Here is a 15,571-nt window from a genome sequence, read left to right on the forward strand (position 1 = left end):
GTCAAAATGCAAAACTGTAAGGATCAGGAAAAATCAGAAAAGGAGACAGCCCATAGTATAGATTCCAGCATCTTTACTGAAATAAATTGGTTACAAGTGGGTCCTTGCCGGGGCAAGGCAGAGGGCAAGCACTTAAGACACTGTCTCTTCCCTGGGAGTGGTCTTTATGTTTCATCAAAAGAAGAACTTCTTGAGATTTCCAAGTAGTGTCCTATACAATCTTTACATTTGTTTATACTATACAAATATTGCAAGGAATATATTATGTGTACATAATTACAGGAGTTATTATACAGTTAGAAAACAGCATACTATTGTTTAGAATGTACAATGAAGTTTTTTAAAAAAAGTTTATTCTATTTAACACTCTTCTTAGCCTTAAAATACTATGTAACTTCCTAAAGATTGTTGTCTGGTCTATATCAAAACAAATTGTACTCATACTCAAAATTACCTCTGATCTACTGCCTGCTTCAATATGAGTCTGTTTTAACTTATGTTTTATATTTCATATGATAGCAACAAAATAAACTTAAAAAAAGAGAATAATCAACTTACCCTCTATTATCATAAATTTGCAACATTGCCACTAACAAACATAGTTCAAACCTAGAAGCTTACTTGACTTAAAAAGTTATTTTAATAAGTAACAGAAAAATTATTTAATAACGTGCTCATCATTTCTATTCTTACTATCAAAGAATTTCATCAGTTTAACGATCATGTTATTATTTTTCCCATAAGGAATGATAACCTCTGACAATGTGAAACATGAACTTCAATGTGAACTTGAATAATTGCTGTTTCGCTATAACTTGCTGCTATGGAGAACGTGAGCCATTTGACAGCTGACATCTAAACATCTGCAAGAACTGGGACTTTCAAGCCCCACCATCCTTCAGTGAGTATCATCGGCTATTCACTTTAAAGCATTTCTGCAGACAAAGACCCACCTCAGGCTCAGGACTAGCAGCTGCTCCTTCGACTTCAGTAGCTCCCCCACTTTAAAACTGGCATAGCCCAGGAAGCTTCGCTGAAAATAAGAAAGAATGGTTTTCGTTAACTTCAGAAGTCCTTAATATTTTTGCTGTCGCATAAATCATACAAAATTAGAAGAATGAAATGTTGACTCCATGAGCCTGACAAATATTTCACATGCAGAGATAAAATTATCACTGACGGAGATATAATAATAGAGCCTTCTTGTGGGGTGATGTCCAGGGGTGCAAATGTAACCTTTTCATTAAAAACAAAGAGACCAGTAGCCTGGAAAATAACAAAATGTCTAATACGGAAGCCAGGACTTTTCAGCGAACTAATTTTCTTCCCCTATGAAAACTGGGATAGAAGAAAAGATGATAAACTTTCAATATTTACCAATGCTGCTGTCGTTCTTATTAGAATTCCTCAAGTCACTGGCAGCAACAACTTTGTATTCCAGATATGAGCAAATCTGTTAGTTGGAGCTATTTTTATGTGGGACTCTGTACAAGTTATAAATAGAAATGCTGTATTTCTCCCCCATCACAGCAATGTTTAAAAGCATTTGTTTCCTTTGTTATTTCTATACTAGCATGGGACAATTTCATTCCAATACACAAAACAGAAAGGTACTTATTCTGTTACATTTTCTAAAATTGCTTTTTAAACCTATCATACTGGCTGTTGACTATCTATGAATATCTCCTTTCTACACTCTTTGACTCATAAGCTAAAGAATAAAACTCTAAATTGGTTTTTCTTTTCCAGGATACAAATCTTTCATCTCTTTTTAACATTCCAGGCTGCTTCTGATTTAAAAGTCAAAATATTATGGTATACCATAAAGAGTATTTCTTGTTCTCCCCTCAAGGTCAAGAAGTAAACATGAAAATATCAAACCCATATCATCTAGGCCATTGCTGCCTAACACACTGTAACACTCTACAAGAAGTCAACACTACGTCTTCCAGAGCGTTCTCTTTTCATGGGTCTGTTGCAGGGCTGCACTAGAATGAGAGCCTGGACTTCAGGGGTCTGAGGACAATTGGGTCTTTTCAGCGAAAAGTGTGCAGTTATTTCATACACAAAAGGCTGCAACCACACTTAGCGATTGTTAAGCATAAGAAAGACAAGCTTCAGGTCCATATTTTTCTCCTCCTTTTCAATTTAGAATTGTTTCAAAAAAACTTGAGGGCAAACATTGGAAATACAACTCAGTTCTAAAGTTGGAGATGCCTACACATTGGCAAGGATAAACCCAATGAACTAACCTGAAACTCACAGAGCTGGCTTAGAGACACCAAATCACCTAAAGCCAGAACATGAGACTAAATTATCAGGAGAAGGACGTCAGGTGAAAATACTATTTGTGGCGAAAGCTCTGATGATACGTCAATGAGTGATGAAATGAGAATGAGTCAAGGCAGAAAAGGAAGTCCAAGTGCTATATGGACAAAGCATGAAGGAATTTAGGGTAACTTTTCAGCAAAGGGCAGAGAAGAGCCTGGGAGAGATATTGCTGAACAAAAGCATTAATGTCACCTCATCAGAGATAGCTACTAGAACATCCTTATGAGCATGCCGCCCCATCTATATACTCTGCTAATCTCTACTTCTTATCCTGTTGTAATTTTCTCTATTGGCACTTACCACCATATGACATAACACATATATATATATGAATAAATATATATATATATATTTGCTTATTTTGTAACTCCCTTGGAAATAACTGAGATTTGAAGCTCCACAAGGAGTTTATTTTGTTTTCTCACAAACTTGTACTGCTTAGTGCACAGTAGGCATGTGATAAATATTTGCTGACAATAAATGAATGAACGACTGGCATAAAACCTAGCTTTCAGGTTAGTCATTCTATTAGATATAGATATTAGAATGTTCTTTCTCATTCAGAGAAAACTCTTAACCAATGAGAGATTTCATGATGCCCCAAAATTTCAGATGATTTTCTCTCTGCCTTTTGAGATTTTGAAGGTATGGATGGTTTGGGAATTAATAAAACAAACCGCACATGTCATGAATGTTACTGAGGTCTTTTCATCAATAAAAGTGACAAATGCCCCAGAGTGGAATGAGAGACAGGTGGAGTGGCTATTTTCAGACATGAGCTACACACACCCCATGAGACACAGCTGCCTGTAGAGTTGTGACCACAGTCACTGAATGTCTCCTCTGTCCACCAGATCAGGAGCTGCCATGGAAGCAGGACTCTGGCTTATCCATCCCTGAGGCAAGCCCAGGGCCCAGAAAAGAGGGGCTGCATGGTATGCCTACTGCTTCACTGTACCTGCTTGCAGCGGGCCAAGGACAACGCCCAGGAGTCGAACTTTTTCTATCATAACTGGCAGCCACAGGCTTCATCTCAAAGGATAGTAAGAGATTTTACAGAAATCATACGACTTGTGAAAAACCAATTTAGATAATGACATTACAGCACTGTGTTATGAAAACATGTCAAACCCGAGGAGGTGTTATTTAGGTATAAAGATTGTCTTCTTTATTCTACAAATATATATAATTGTATGTATAAAAATATGTATAATTGTCCCACGCTGCAACACTAACAATGGAATTGCCTCTATATTTACTTTCTGGCAGGTGTTTTTGTATTTGCTTCCCCTCAACATAAATAAAACACATCACTCATATACATGGATGTTGACTGGACTCCTGTAAAAGAATGAATTCGAGGAACAGTCTTCTCTGTTGCTGGAACCTAAGTCCCCATGGAGGGAAAATAGCACGCTAATGCTAATGGAAAAGAATAACTTAATATAAAGCTATTTTATCTTTGCTATCACTGTAATCATAACCATGGGATTTGAGAGACATCTTTAAAAATTTTTATATTTCAAATGTAACTCAAGGAACAAGCTTTTCCATCTCTTCTTCAGGGCTATTTCTAAAAGTCTCATCTTAAAATTCTCATCTTTAAACTGGGAGCTCTAATATCAGTGGAAAAATGTGAAAGACAAACCAAAAAATTAGTCTCCCTGGAGTTGGAGATCAGAGGTCTGGAGTGTCATGTTATTCTGTCCAAAAATGGAAATCTGGGTAATTAAATCACTTCTCCCAGCCCCCAGACTAGCTATCCACTCATGGGTATAGTCAGGCCTTGTTTCTCTGTCTTCTCTCTTACAAATCTGTGGTCTTGAACGAGTTACTTCACCATTCCCAGTTATAACTGCTGCAGGAAAAAGTTAATACCATGATAACTCTATCATGGTATTAGAGTTATCAATAGTTAGTTAGGAATGCATTTAACTAACTATTGATAACTCTATCATTCTCACAGTTTTAAGAATCAAAGTAAGCCAGGCAAAGCACTCGGTACATTGTTGGGAAAATAGGAAGTTAAAAGAAGTTAACTGGCTTACACTTGGTCCCAGAACTAGTCAATATGCAGAGGCCAAGTTGGAATCCAGGTTTCTTGCTTTTCAGTCCAGCATTCTTTTATCCCCATTACACTGGGCTTTATTTCCAGGACAGGTGGCCATTCCCTCTCCTTCTGCCAGGCTCTCTGTCTGCGCAGCATGTGGCTCTGACCTTTTTTGCCTGCTCATGAGAGTGTGACACTCAGAAGGATCATTCTGGTGCAAGCACCCAAAGCAGAGGATCACTCAATGGCTTCCTGCACCCACTCACCTGGCTGGAGAGTGATATCAAGCAGGGCGAAAAAAAGTGGAGCATTTGCCTCAATCCCTGGTTGCTCTCTCTATAGAGTGTACAAATAAACAGTTTATCCTACCAGCCCTTACAGGGACTCTGAGCAAGTCACAAGTATTCAGAATGCTTCTGGGGTTACACACCTCTCTGCAGCAGGCCCTCAATGGTCCCTGGTTGAGCTGTACTATATAAGGAGCCAAAAGATGTACAGCCCTGTACACCTTGCCGTGAGTTGGCCAAACCTCCATCACCTATGTTCATCTCGCAAAGCCTTTAATCAAAGCATAGGGTTCCTTTATACAACAATTTCTAAGAGCCTCCCAAGCTTTTCTAAGTACTGTCTAGAGCTGTACGATCCAATGGGTAGCCACTAGTTCAAGCACTGGGCTTGTGGCTACTCTGAATTGAGATATGCTGTAAGTATAAAATACACATCACATTTAAACAACATGGTATGAAAAAAAGAGTGTGAAATAGAGTGTTAATAATTTCTTGTACTGATTACATTTTGAAATGATTACATTTTGTATATATTGGCTTCAACAAAATATTAAAATTCATCCTGCCTGTGTCTTTTTAATTTTTTAAAAGCATTGACTGCTAGAAAATTTAAAATTACATATGTGGCACACATTTGTGGCACACATATTTCCATGGAAAAGTGCTGGTTTAGAGGTTAAATGAATATATCAATAATACTTTACCTACTCTTATAAAACTATATACAGGAACTGTGGTACAAGTTTGAAAGGCCTTGGAAGAGCTGAAGTTGATAGCATGAGGCTGATACACAACATCTCCTACATGTAACTTACAGGACAGGCCTATTTTTCATAGCCTGTGTACTTTTTCTTCTCTCTCAACCCTAACAGATATGGTTACATGGTTTCCCATCAAATAGTAAGGGAAATAAGACACATGAACTACTCACAGTGAAAAAAAAAATAAGAAAAAAAAAAAAGACTTGGGAGGAAATCTATTAAAAGTGGACAAACAGTCCAAAGAAAACATTACAAAGCATTTTAGGGTAAAGCCATATATTTAAAAGTTACATATTTACTATGAATATACCTCAAAAGGTCTCAGCACAGATTGGTATCTGCTTCACTAAGACATCAACAAAAGGTTTGGGTGCATCCAATAGATGCTGCTTAAGAATGCAAAGAAATGTATAGAACATATTTGAACTATTTATAATAAAAAGTTTCAGCTCATTTTTAAAATCAGTGTAGTCAAGAGCCAGAGTCCTTAGCAGGTTGTAATGGCAGAGCCAAGTCTTGGCCAAGGGCTAAAACTCTCAGACCCCTTGGGTGCCTGGGTGGCTCAGTTGGTTAAGCGACTGCCTTCGGCGCAGGTCATGATATTGGAGTCCCAGGATCGAGTCCCGCATCGGGCTCCCTGCTCAGCAGGGAGTCTGCTTCTCCCTCTGACCCCCCCCTCATGTGCTCTCTCTCTCATTCCCTCTCTCTCTCAAATAAATAAATAAAATCTTTAAAAATAAATAAATAAATAAATAAATAAATAAATAAATAAATAAAATAAAACTCTCAGACCCCTTGTGTAGTGTCCAAAGAAATATTTTGAGGATTAAGTGATGAGATACATATTAACCAGGGGTACATGATAGGTGCTTAAGATGTGGCAATTCTTCTCTATCTAGAATATTGTGTACTCTGAGGGTATTAGAATGCCAAGGCATGTGGACTTGGATTTGTTCTTATTTAGGCTTATTCTTACTATGCTTGAGATTTAGGTCTATAATATAATTGCCATTTTATTGACTTCTGATTGTGTCATAAAGTGTACTAGATTTTTACATATTATTAAAATTTATATACTATTGCAATTGTTTTTAGATGCCTCCCCCTTTCATTCTGGTGGTTCTAAAAAATTTAAGATGGTTGGCAAACCAAAATCATGGTATGCTTTCTAATTCATTCAATACATATATCATAATTTACTAGTTTCCAGGCACAAAGCTAGGGCTGTTAGAGTGAACAAAATAAATAGGCTCTTTGCTATCACGGAGTTTAACATGTAGGAAGAGTGTGCAGACATTACCAATATCTAATACCTATTTTGCTCACTTTTCATTACTAATAGCACCTTGACTTTGTTCCAATGGGAACTGACCCAGATTCTCTTCTGCTTGGGGACTCCTGTCTTCTTAGTGATAAGTACATAGCAGTATACCAACTGAAATTTCCCTAAAAGTTACTGTTTCCCAGAATTGAAGGAACAAGATCAGGTGCCTTTTGTCCTTCAGTCTTCTTCCCACCTGGACTGTGATTTCTGAAGGTTCAATGGTTACACTGGACAATACTCTAACAAAGGAGGAGCAGGAAGGTGGATAGAACCTGTATTGCTCGAAGTCATTTTTGAGTAGCTACAGCCTTGGGCAATTACCCCAAAACTTTTTCTAACATGAGAAAAATGAGTCTGTTACTTTTAAGCCATTGTTTGCCAGGCTACTTGCTTCTAAATGCATTCCTAACTAATATAATAGATATATCACAGAATGTCAATTGAGAATTTTCTTTTGACCCAGGAATTATAGCTGAGTCTTTGTCAAAGACAATATACCAAATGCACCATGGTATTAGTTAGAGAACCTCTAGTGCTTAGAGCTAGCAACCTTCTCACAATGCTTAAAAAGAAGCCAATTTAGGGGCGCCTGGTTGGCTGACTCAGTTGAGTGTCTGACTCTTGATTTCAGCTCAGGTCATGTGGGAAAACAGCTGTAGACAATGCATAAATGAATGTATTCAGAACAGACAGTTGGTGAATTTGACCCACAGGCTATAGTTTACAGACCTTTGACTCCTGGGGAATCTCTTAATCAGTCCCAACTGGAAAAGAGTTGAGAAAGCGATATGTTTAAATGTTTCAAATTGTCCTATCATTAAGGGTATCAGCATTTTTTCAGTAATTACTTTTAAGCTGTTTTCAATTGACTGTAATATAAAATTTTTAAATACAAAATTGCATTAAACACAATCTGTGTTCAATATTAAAGCTAAAAAAAAAACAATATGGACTACGTTACCATGGGTACTACTTTGACTTTTAAAAATTAATTCATGGGGCACTTGGGTGGCTCAGTCAGTTAGGCATCTGACTCTTGGTTTTGGCTCAGGTCATGATCTCAGGGTCATGAGATGGAGCCCCGTGTCGGGCTCTGTGCTCAGCTCCCAGAGTCTGCTTGAGATCCTCTCCCTCCGCCCCTCCCCCCACTCATGCACCCACATGCACCTTCTCTCTCTCTTTTTCTCTCTTTCAAATAAATAAATACATCTTTAAAAAAAGAAGCCAATTTAGAGAAACTGGCCTATTAGTAACCATGACACACCCAGTTGATATAAAGGTGGTGTTAGAAGAGAGGGAAGGTGAGCGTTTCGGGAGATGCACTGTTTAGGAAATGAGGCCAATCTTTTCGTCATATCACATTCAGGAAGACACCTCAAAGTCAGAGGAGTCTGGTCCCAAAACATCAATTATCAAGCTTGGGGGTGTCCAAAGCATCTTTAGTTCCACTACATTGGGGACTAGAGATTGTCTCTCCTTTGAAAATCACTGATGGTCTAGCCCCTGATGCTGGCAGGGCTTGTAGAAAGTGTCAGCAGAGAGATGGCTGAGCTGAGAGAGGAAACAGTGGCAGGGCAGCCTGCACCTCTTCTGTGTGGCATGGCAAATACCCGTGCCTTTCATCTGCGCCACGCAGCCCTGAGAGTGGCCGAACACGCATTACATGCTGGAAAAGTAGGTCTCAGCAGCAAGAGAGTGCAGAGTGAGCCCGGGCAGTGGAGAACGTCGAGCCAGGACAGATTCCCCATGGTGGGGAAATATGCCATAGGAAGGAGCCCAGAAGGTGCCCAGAAATACCTACAGCCGTGCTCGTAAAAGATACAGCATTTCAGTATCTGCCCCGTGCTGACAGGCAGAGCTGGCCTGAGCAATAGCAAAACCAGCAGGAAGGGAACCACACCCTCACCGTGGGCAGGGACAGAAGGAACCTCTCCTTATCCCTTTCTCCCTGCCACCATATTGAGCAGTGAGAGGCAGGACCTGTGTGAGAATTGGACTCTGTGCCCCCTGCCACTACACGAAGCTAGAGGTACATGGATGTCTACCCTACAGTGGGAGATGATGGGAGGAGAGGGGGGAAGAAAACAATTTAAAAACAGGGAAGAAACTCAAGTTTTAAAATGAATAAGATGTATTTCAAGAACTTGAATGAGAGAAAAAACGGAAATGTACATAGTTAGGCCAAGATGTCATTAAAGCTTCAAGCAAGGGGGATTTAACACTGAGCAGTTGTGGGGATGAGCAGTTGGAGGAGGAAAAAAATTGAACCAGCTCATGTTTCTTGAACCTCAAAAATTAAATAAAATTCCTTATAAAGTAATGCATTAAGTTAATAGTTACAAATTTCAAAAGGAAGTAGGAAGGGTGTGATGACAGCTTGTAGTGGAGGTTCCAATTTGAAGGAACACATCTGGGGTGCTCAGAGCCCTGGGCCCCGAGCCCTGAGCAGGGGGAGGGAGGTAGGCGGGAGGAGTACTGGGCAGGGAGAGGTTCCTGTGACCTGCAGCAGTGAAGGACCTGAGGCTGGAAAGAACTTGCTGGTCCCTTTGGAGAAACTAAGCTAAATGTACAAGAAGTTTGAAGGGACAGGCAGAAAAGAAAAGTGTGAAAACTCACTTGAGTCAGAGACTCAACCTATCCCCAGGAAAAAAACAGAAGCTCCTGATAGGCATGAGAGAACACAAAATGCCCTATTCCTTCTCCTTCACAATCAAATGCAGAGATGGCTGATATTATTCTTCTCAGTCAGTTCAACTCATGCTTTGGTGCATATATTTGAGAGCTCCGTTGGCAGGTTCAGGTGGTGGCTGTTGCCAGTGATGAAATGATCGGTACGTAGGACACTGCTCCACACATCAGCTTTCGGAAGAAGGCTGTCAACTGCCTATAGGATTGCTGGGAATTTCCAATAGGCCTTTCAGTTGGCTCAGTCCCATGGCCTCTTTAGACCCAACTTATTTCTAGGCTTTTTCAACCTCTCTGCACAGATCCCAGGGACTCAGCCTGCTGGGCTCTCCCTCGGGAGTTGCCACCACCTACTCCCAGCTTCCCTAAGCAAAAAGCACATCATTCTCTTCCTGCTCTTCCAATTTCTAAAAGCGGTGGATGTGCTGTTCAGATGCAACAGGAAAACCTTTGCAGGATTTTGCAGCACTGGACTGCACTTTGGTGGCAGCTTCTGTTTGGACCCGCATTACAGTGTTGAAGCGGCAGGAAGCAGGAAACAGCACAGTCCCACGGCCAGTTAGTTCTCTGCCTCCTTCCTGAAGTGGTAGAGCTCACCTCGGCAATTTCCCTAGCCTTCCGTTGGTCCAGTAACGTTGGCTCCGACTGGTTCTCGGCTACCTACAGGGCAGTTTCTAGACTCGTCTCTAGCCAGCGAAACTAAATATGAATTCATTTGAGGATGATTTTCACGAGACAAGGAGTGAATTCCAAATAATTTGCCAAATATGTGACAGTGCCCCCTTGCATAGTCAACCCCTGTTAATTTCACTCAGTTTCCTTTGTCAGCTATCAGACAACAGAAGGCCAGGGAAAATCCAAATGATTAACTTAGAAGTGATACATGTGCCTTTTGGAAACATAAGAAACACTTACCCCAACCTCTGGCAGGGGATCCTTATGTTCAGGGAGGACACTGGTTCGAACCTATAGAGAAAAACAAACATTCTCTGTGTGATTTTGAAATAGAAACCAGTGCAGAAGCTTCACACAGGTGCTGGGTGTCATTTTCCGTCATCGGGCATCAATTCAGACTCTGGGGTTAATGATTACTGAAGGTACCTGTGTGTACCACCTGCTGCAGCACCGCAAAGCTGCGCTTTTATCGTCACTAGGCTTCCTGCTTTTCCTAAGCAGACAGAAGTGCCAGGTCCTCACCCCATCACCCCTTGTCAAATACAGAGATATCTGGGTTTAAGGTGAATCATCTTTAATCTCCTCAAAAAGCAGCCCTCGTTCAATATTCAAGGGGAAGGAGAGAGTTGATATAGAGGAAAGTCATTCCATGCAAGCTCAATAAATATTTATTCTCCAAATGAGCACCAAAACCCACAGTCTTTATAGGCTATCCCTCCCACCTGAGACTTCTGGGCCAAATTGTCAGATACCATTATCTAAATTCATTTGAAAACTAATTCTTAACTCGGGGAGAGGGAAATAATATAAGATAATCAGTCATCTGGGGAAGCTTTTCATGTTTGAAAGTGTTCCAAGTGAAATACCAACTCCTTAGATGGTAAGTAGACATATATCTTCTACTGAGCAGCGATCCTTAATCCTGGCTGTGCATTAGAGCTACCTGGGGACCTTTCAAACTCCTGGTGCTCTCTCCTGCCCCCAGATATTGATTCTAATGTACAGCTGAGTCGATGTTTCTCTATTTAAGAAAAAAAATGTTTCAAATGAAAAGAAATCATGACGATCTTTCTCACTTAAGAAAAAGCTAGTAAAAGCAAGAAACACATTAAACCTAAATCTAGTATATCTTAATTTGAAGTAAGGATTAGATAAACAAGTTAAATGAATACAGGGCAATAGACAAGCATACTCTGTTTAACTGGAGAGCAGAGGAAATGGGGGATGGATGGGAGAGAGGAACCCCAGAAACACATGATCGATCAATATTTTAGGGGGTTATTTTCACAAAATCCCTTTGGAGGTGCAACACTGCCAATCATAATTCTCTTGAAATCCTTTAAAAGTCCTGACATACCTGACCGTACCTGGTCAATTCTCCCAGGTTGAAGGGATACTTATAATACTGCTCATAATGTCAAAAGACGAACTAGCTCCTAAGGGCCTACTAATCTTTAACACGGTTTCCATTTCCTTGGAAAAAGCCTCAAGCCATGGGTAAAACAGTGCATTTTAACTTCCAGCTTAATGCTCTTTCTTTGTGTCTTTATGACAGATCCAGCACTATCACTTGCACAATTTGTCAGTCATTATGACTCAAAATTGTTCACCAGAGCACAAAATAAATAACAGTAGAGATCCCAACAGAGTAAACAACACAATTTGCAGAACACACTCAATTCAGGATTTCATGACAGAGTGCTCACTGGCTAAGAGCATTTGCAGTGTAGTAGCTGCATTAATGTTCTTTGGTCTAGAATGTTCAGATGTACCATTCAGTCTCATTATCTGAAAATCATTAGCTGGCCTCAACGGATGAGGAATCTATGTATTAACAGGGGACTGTAATGGACCATATACTGTGTGCATATATATGATCCATCTCTCTCTCTCTCACACACACACAGACTATATACTGTGTGTGTGTGTGTGTGTGTGTGTATCTCCTTATGTTCAGGTAGGATAGTGGGTTCGAACCTACAAAGAAAAATAAACATTTTCTGTGTGATTTTGAAACAGAAACCAGAGAGAAATGGGGGGGGGACTAGTTCTCGCCCTTATCCACAGCTTCACACTTCATGGTTTCAATATTACCCACAGTCAACCACCCTTCTCTGGAAGCAGAGGATCCTCCTTATGATGTATCATCAGAAGGTTAGTGCCAATGTAATGCTCCATCACAATGCCTATGTCATTCCCCTCACTTCATCTCAGCACATAGACATTTTATCATCTCACATCATCATAAGAAGGGTGAGTATAATACAATAAGATATTTTCAGAGACACGCACATAGATTTTATTATGGTATATTGTTATAATTATTCTATTTTATTATTAGTTATTGTTAAACTCTTATTGCACCTAATTTATAAATTAAACTTTATTATAGGTATGTATGTATAGGAAAAAATACAGTATATGTAGGGTTTGGTATTATCTGTGGTTTCAGGCATCTACCAGGGGTTTAGGAAGTATCCCATGGACTAGGGGGGACTACTGTATACACACACACACACACACATTATATATGTAAGTTGTATATATACATATATAATATATAAAGTGTACATATATATACACATGTGTACATATATGTATATAGTATACATATTTTGTATATATGAAAATGTGTATCTAATATATATTAGAATGGACTATGTATATAGTGAATATATATTCATACACATACAATCCATTCACACACACATATATGTTTATGCATCATTTTAAGAAAATATTTACCATCCAAATAACACTATCCAAAGGATATGCTTGAATTTAGAAATAAAGTGAAAGAAATCAGACACTGGTGGAGGTCGACATATATATAGGACAGCATAAAGGGTATGTATACACATACACTTTATGTATAAACATATACAGTGATATGATATAATGTGTAACATAATGATGGATATAATGTTAAATAAGGTAGAATAATATAGACAATTACTACAATATGGTCTTTAAATGGATATTGATTTTATCAGTAGAACACTTATTCCTTATAAAAAAAATAAACTGGTACAGAAGGGGAAAAAAGATTCTTAACCCAAAGTCGTATACTATGAAAAAATTGAAAGATATTCATAGACTAGTTTGCCATTTCTAATGTGTGTACATGTATGAAGAAGAGAGAGATAAAGAATGAACTGCCCTTTACATGATACAAGTATTTTTAAAAAATACATGTATGTCATATTTTCCTAAATCAAGGCATGCTTAAAACACTAGCAGAGCTCCTGATTTAGAGGAATTGAAAAACAAAACTTTTATAAACCAATTTTAAATTTTATAAAGTCAGATTTTCAGGGTGCCTGGGTGGCTCAGTTGGTTAAGCGACTGCCTTCGGCTCAGGTCATGATCCTGGAGTCCCGGGATCAAGTCCAACATCGGGCTCCCTGCTCAGCGGGGAGTCTGCTTCTCCCTCTGGCCCTCCTCCTCTCATGTTCTCGCTCTCAAATAAATAAATAAAATCTTTAAAAAAAAATAAAGTCAGATTTTCATATGAAACATTTAAGAGAGTCTATATGTATAGGTCTAAAACTTTTATACTTATGGTCAATGCTACAGATGTGTGGTATATAGGTTACACATTGATGGTGCTTTTTCCTGCATAATATATATCCCTCATTACAGTGAACACATACTAGGTGGCAAACACTGGGTTTGCCAGTAAATAAGGTCCCATTCCTTCTCTTTGGGACTTCAGAGACTAGTGGGTGGGGCAAATATATTAATAAATCCAGTACATGTAATACAAGCTATTACAGAAATGTGAGCACTTTTCTGTGGGCATTCAGAGTAAGGAATAATTTAGACCGTGATGTCAGGAGAGGCTTCACAGAAGTAGTCTGGGTTTTGAAGGATGAGTAGGAGTTTTAGGCAAGAAAGATCATGACAAAGCAAACAGGGTATTGTATAATGGGCATGTGTCATGGAGTTGTAAAAGACCATTTGTGTTTAGGAAAGAGTGAGTATTCTGATAATACCATAACAGGGGGGCCTTCGGAGAAATGGCAAGAGTTAAATATGTTTGGGGAGAAAAGTTGGGGCCATTTGCTACCTATCATGTTATAGAATTGGGGCTTTATGCAATTCATAGGCAATAGGAAATCACGTAAGACATTTGAGTAGAGGAGTGACATTATCAGAGCCCCTTGAAGCTTCCCAACTCTGCCCCAAGTCATAGTGGGAGAATTATTTAACCACTTTATGCCAGCTGCCTTTTGTCTTTATGTTGGTTCTCTTTAGCATAGGGTTACTAACAGACCTCATAGGTTGTTGTAGTACCTCTTTCCAGCACTTGAAACAGTACCTGACACTGAGAGGTCTGTTAGGAGGAGAAAGGAGACAGTGAGAGAAAAGGGAAGAAGAAAGAGAGGAAATGAGGGGGGAAGGGAGAAAAAGAAAGGAGAAAGGAGGAGGGGGGAGACAGAGGAAAAAGAGTGGATAGAGACAGGGGGTAGGAAGACTGGAGGAACAGGTCACCGAAAACAAAACAAAACCAAACCAAACCCTGGACAGATTTAGAGGAGGCCTCTTGTTGAGGAAGGGATGAAGCAATGGCTGTCACTGTAACATTTGGAATATTCCAGTTCATGGGCAATGTCATGCCTCCTGAGATTTACTGGCCTTCCTTTGGAATTCTTTTTCCCTTTTTTGGTCTTATTAGCAATCCTTCTCCCTGGTTTTCTTCATTATACACCACCCCCTGTCCGTCCTCGAACATAAGAATGTCTGCCTGACTACACATTTACAGTTCTTATAACTTCCTCTTGTCTAGACTTTTATGATACCAAATAAAGAAAGATCACTTAGTAGAAGTGATCATGTAGATTATATATTCCGTCTTGAATATTTCTTAAGTTTCTTATAAAACCAATTCATTTCTTTTTTCATAAGCTCAAATGTCTAGATACTAAATTTACCTTGAAGAAAGGAAAAAAAAAATACCAGGTAGCATATAGTGACTGATACTCAATCTTTCATAAAATCCCTATAGACTAGTTCATAAACTTTAATCATTCCCAAGCAAGAAGCTACCCCTGCAATGGATGAATATAGCACTCCAATGCTCTAATCCAGGGAGAAACACTCCTTACACTAGCCAGCCTTGTTACAAAGAGCATGGGTACTGCTGCCCGGAGCGTAGGAGGATGGTAGGGACTGCTGTACTCTTCATAGGTGAGAAGAATGCCAGGCATCGTTGAGTATCCAGATCCAGAGAAGGGGAAGGCCACGCTGCCATGACTCTGCGCACCAGGGTGTCCATGCCTGGCCCTTGTGCAAGTGCATCTCCTCACTGTTCGGTGAAGAAGGAGCAACTTTTCCTTGGAAGGGCTCAGCTGGAAGGCAGAGGGGATGGTGTTGCAACAGTGTGGAACACCCTCCGGGCAGGGAAAGGACCCAGATCTTCTTCTTAGACCACTGTCACATGTGATGGGGCCTCTGA

At 39.6% G+C, this 15,571-nt stretch overlaps 1 protein-coding gene across 7 annotated transcripts in view; it reads right to left on the reverse strand.

Moving 5' to 3' along the window:
- The window catches only part of INPP4B (inositol polyphosphate-4-phosphatase type II B), an 864,684-nt gene that overhangs the window by 302,009 nt on the left and 547,104 nt on the right, over nucleotides 1-15,571 (reverse strand). For all 7 annotated transcript variants that reach the window (XR_012378034.1, XM_025874245.2, XM_073892293.1 and 4 more), the window contains 2 exons: nucleotides 10,354-10,404; nucleotides 954-1,033 (listed from right to left, as the gene is read on the reverse strand). Coding sequence is in view for 6 of the 7 variants with exons in the window: in XM_025874245.2 (XP_025730030.1) it covers nucleotides 954-1,033; nucleotides 10,354-10,404 (131 nt within the window). In the remaining variant the exon portion in view is untranslated. The remainder of the gene's footprint in view (nucleotides 1-953; nucleotides 1,034-10,353; nucleotides 10,405-15,571) is intronic.

The sequence above is a fragment of the Callorhinus ursinus genome, unplaced genomic scaffold (genome assembly GCF_003265705.2).
Source record: "Callorhinus ursinus isolate GAN/ISIS: 27379988/994484 unplaced genomic scaffold, GSC_fseal_2.0 scaffold4, whole genome shotgun sequence".
NCBI lineage: Eukaryota > Metazoa > Chordata > Mammalia > Carnivora > Otariidae > Callorhinus > Callorhinus ursinus.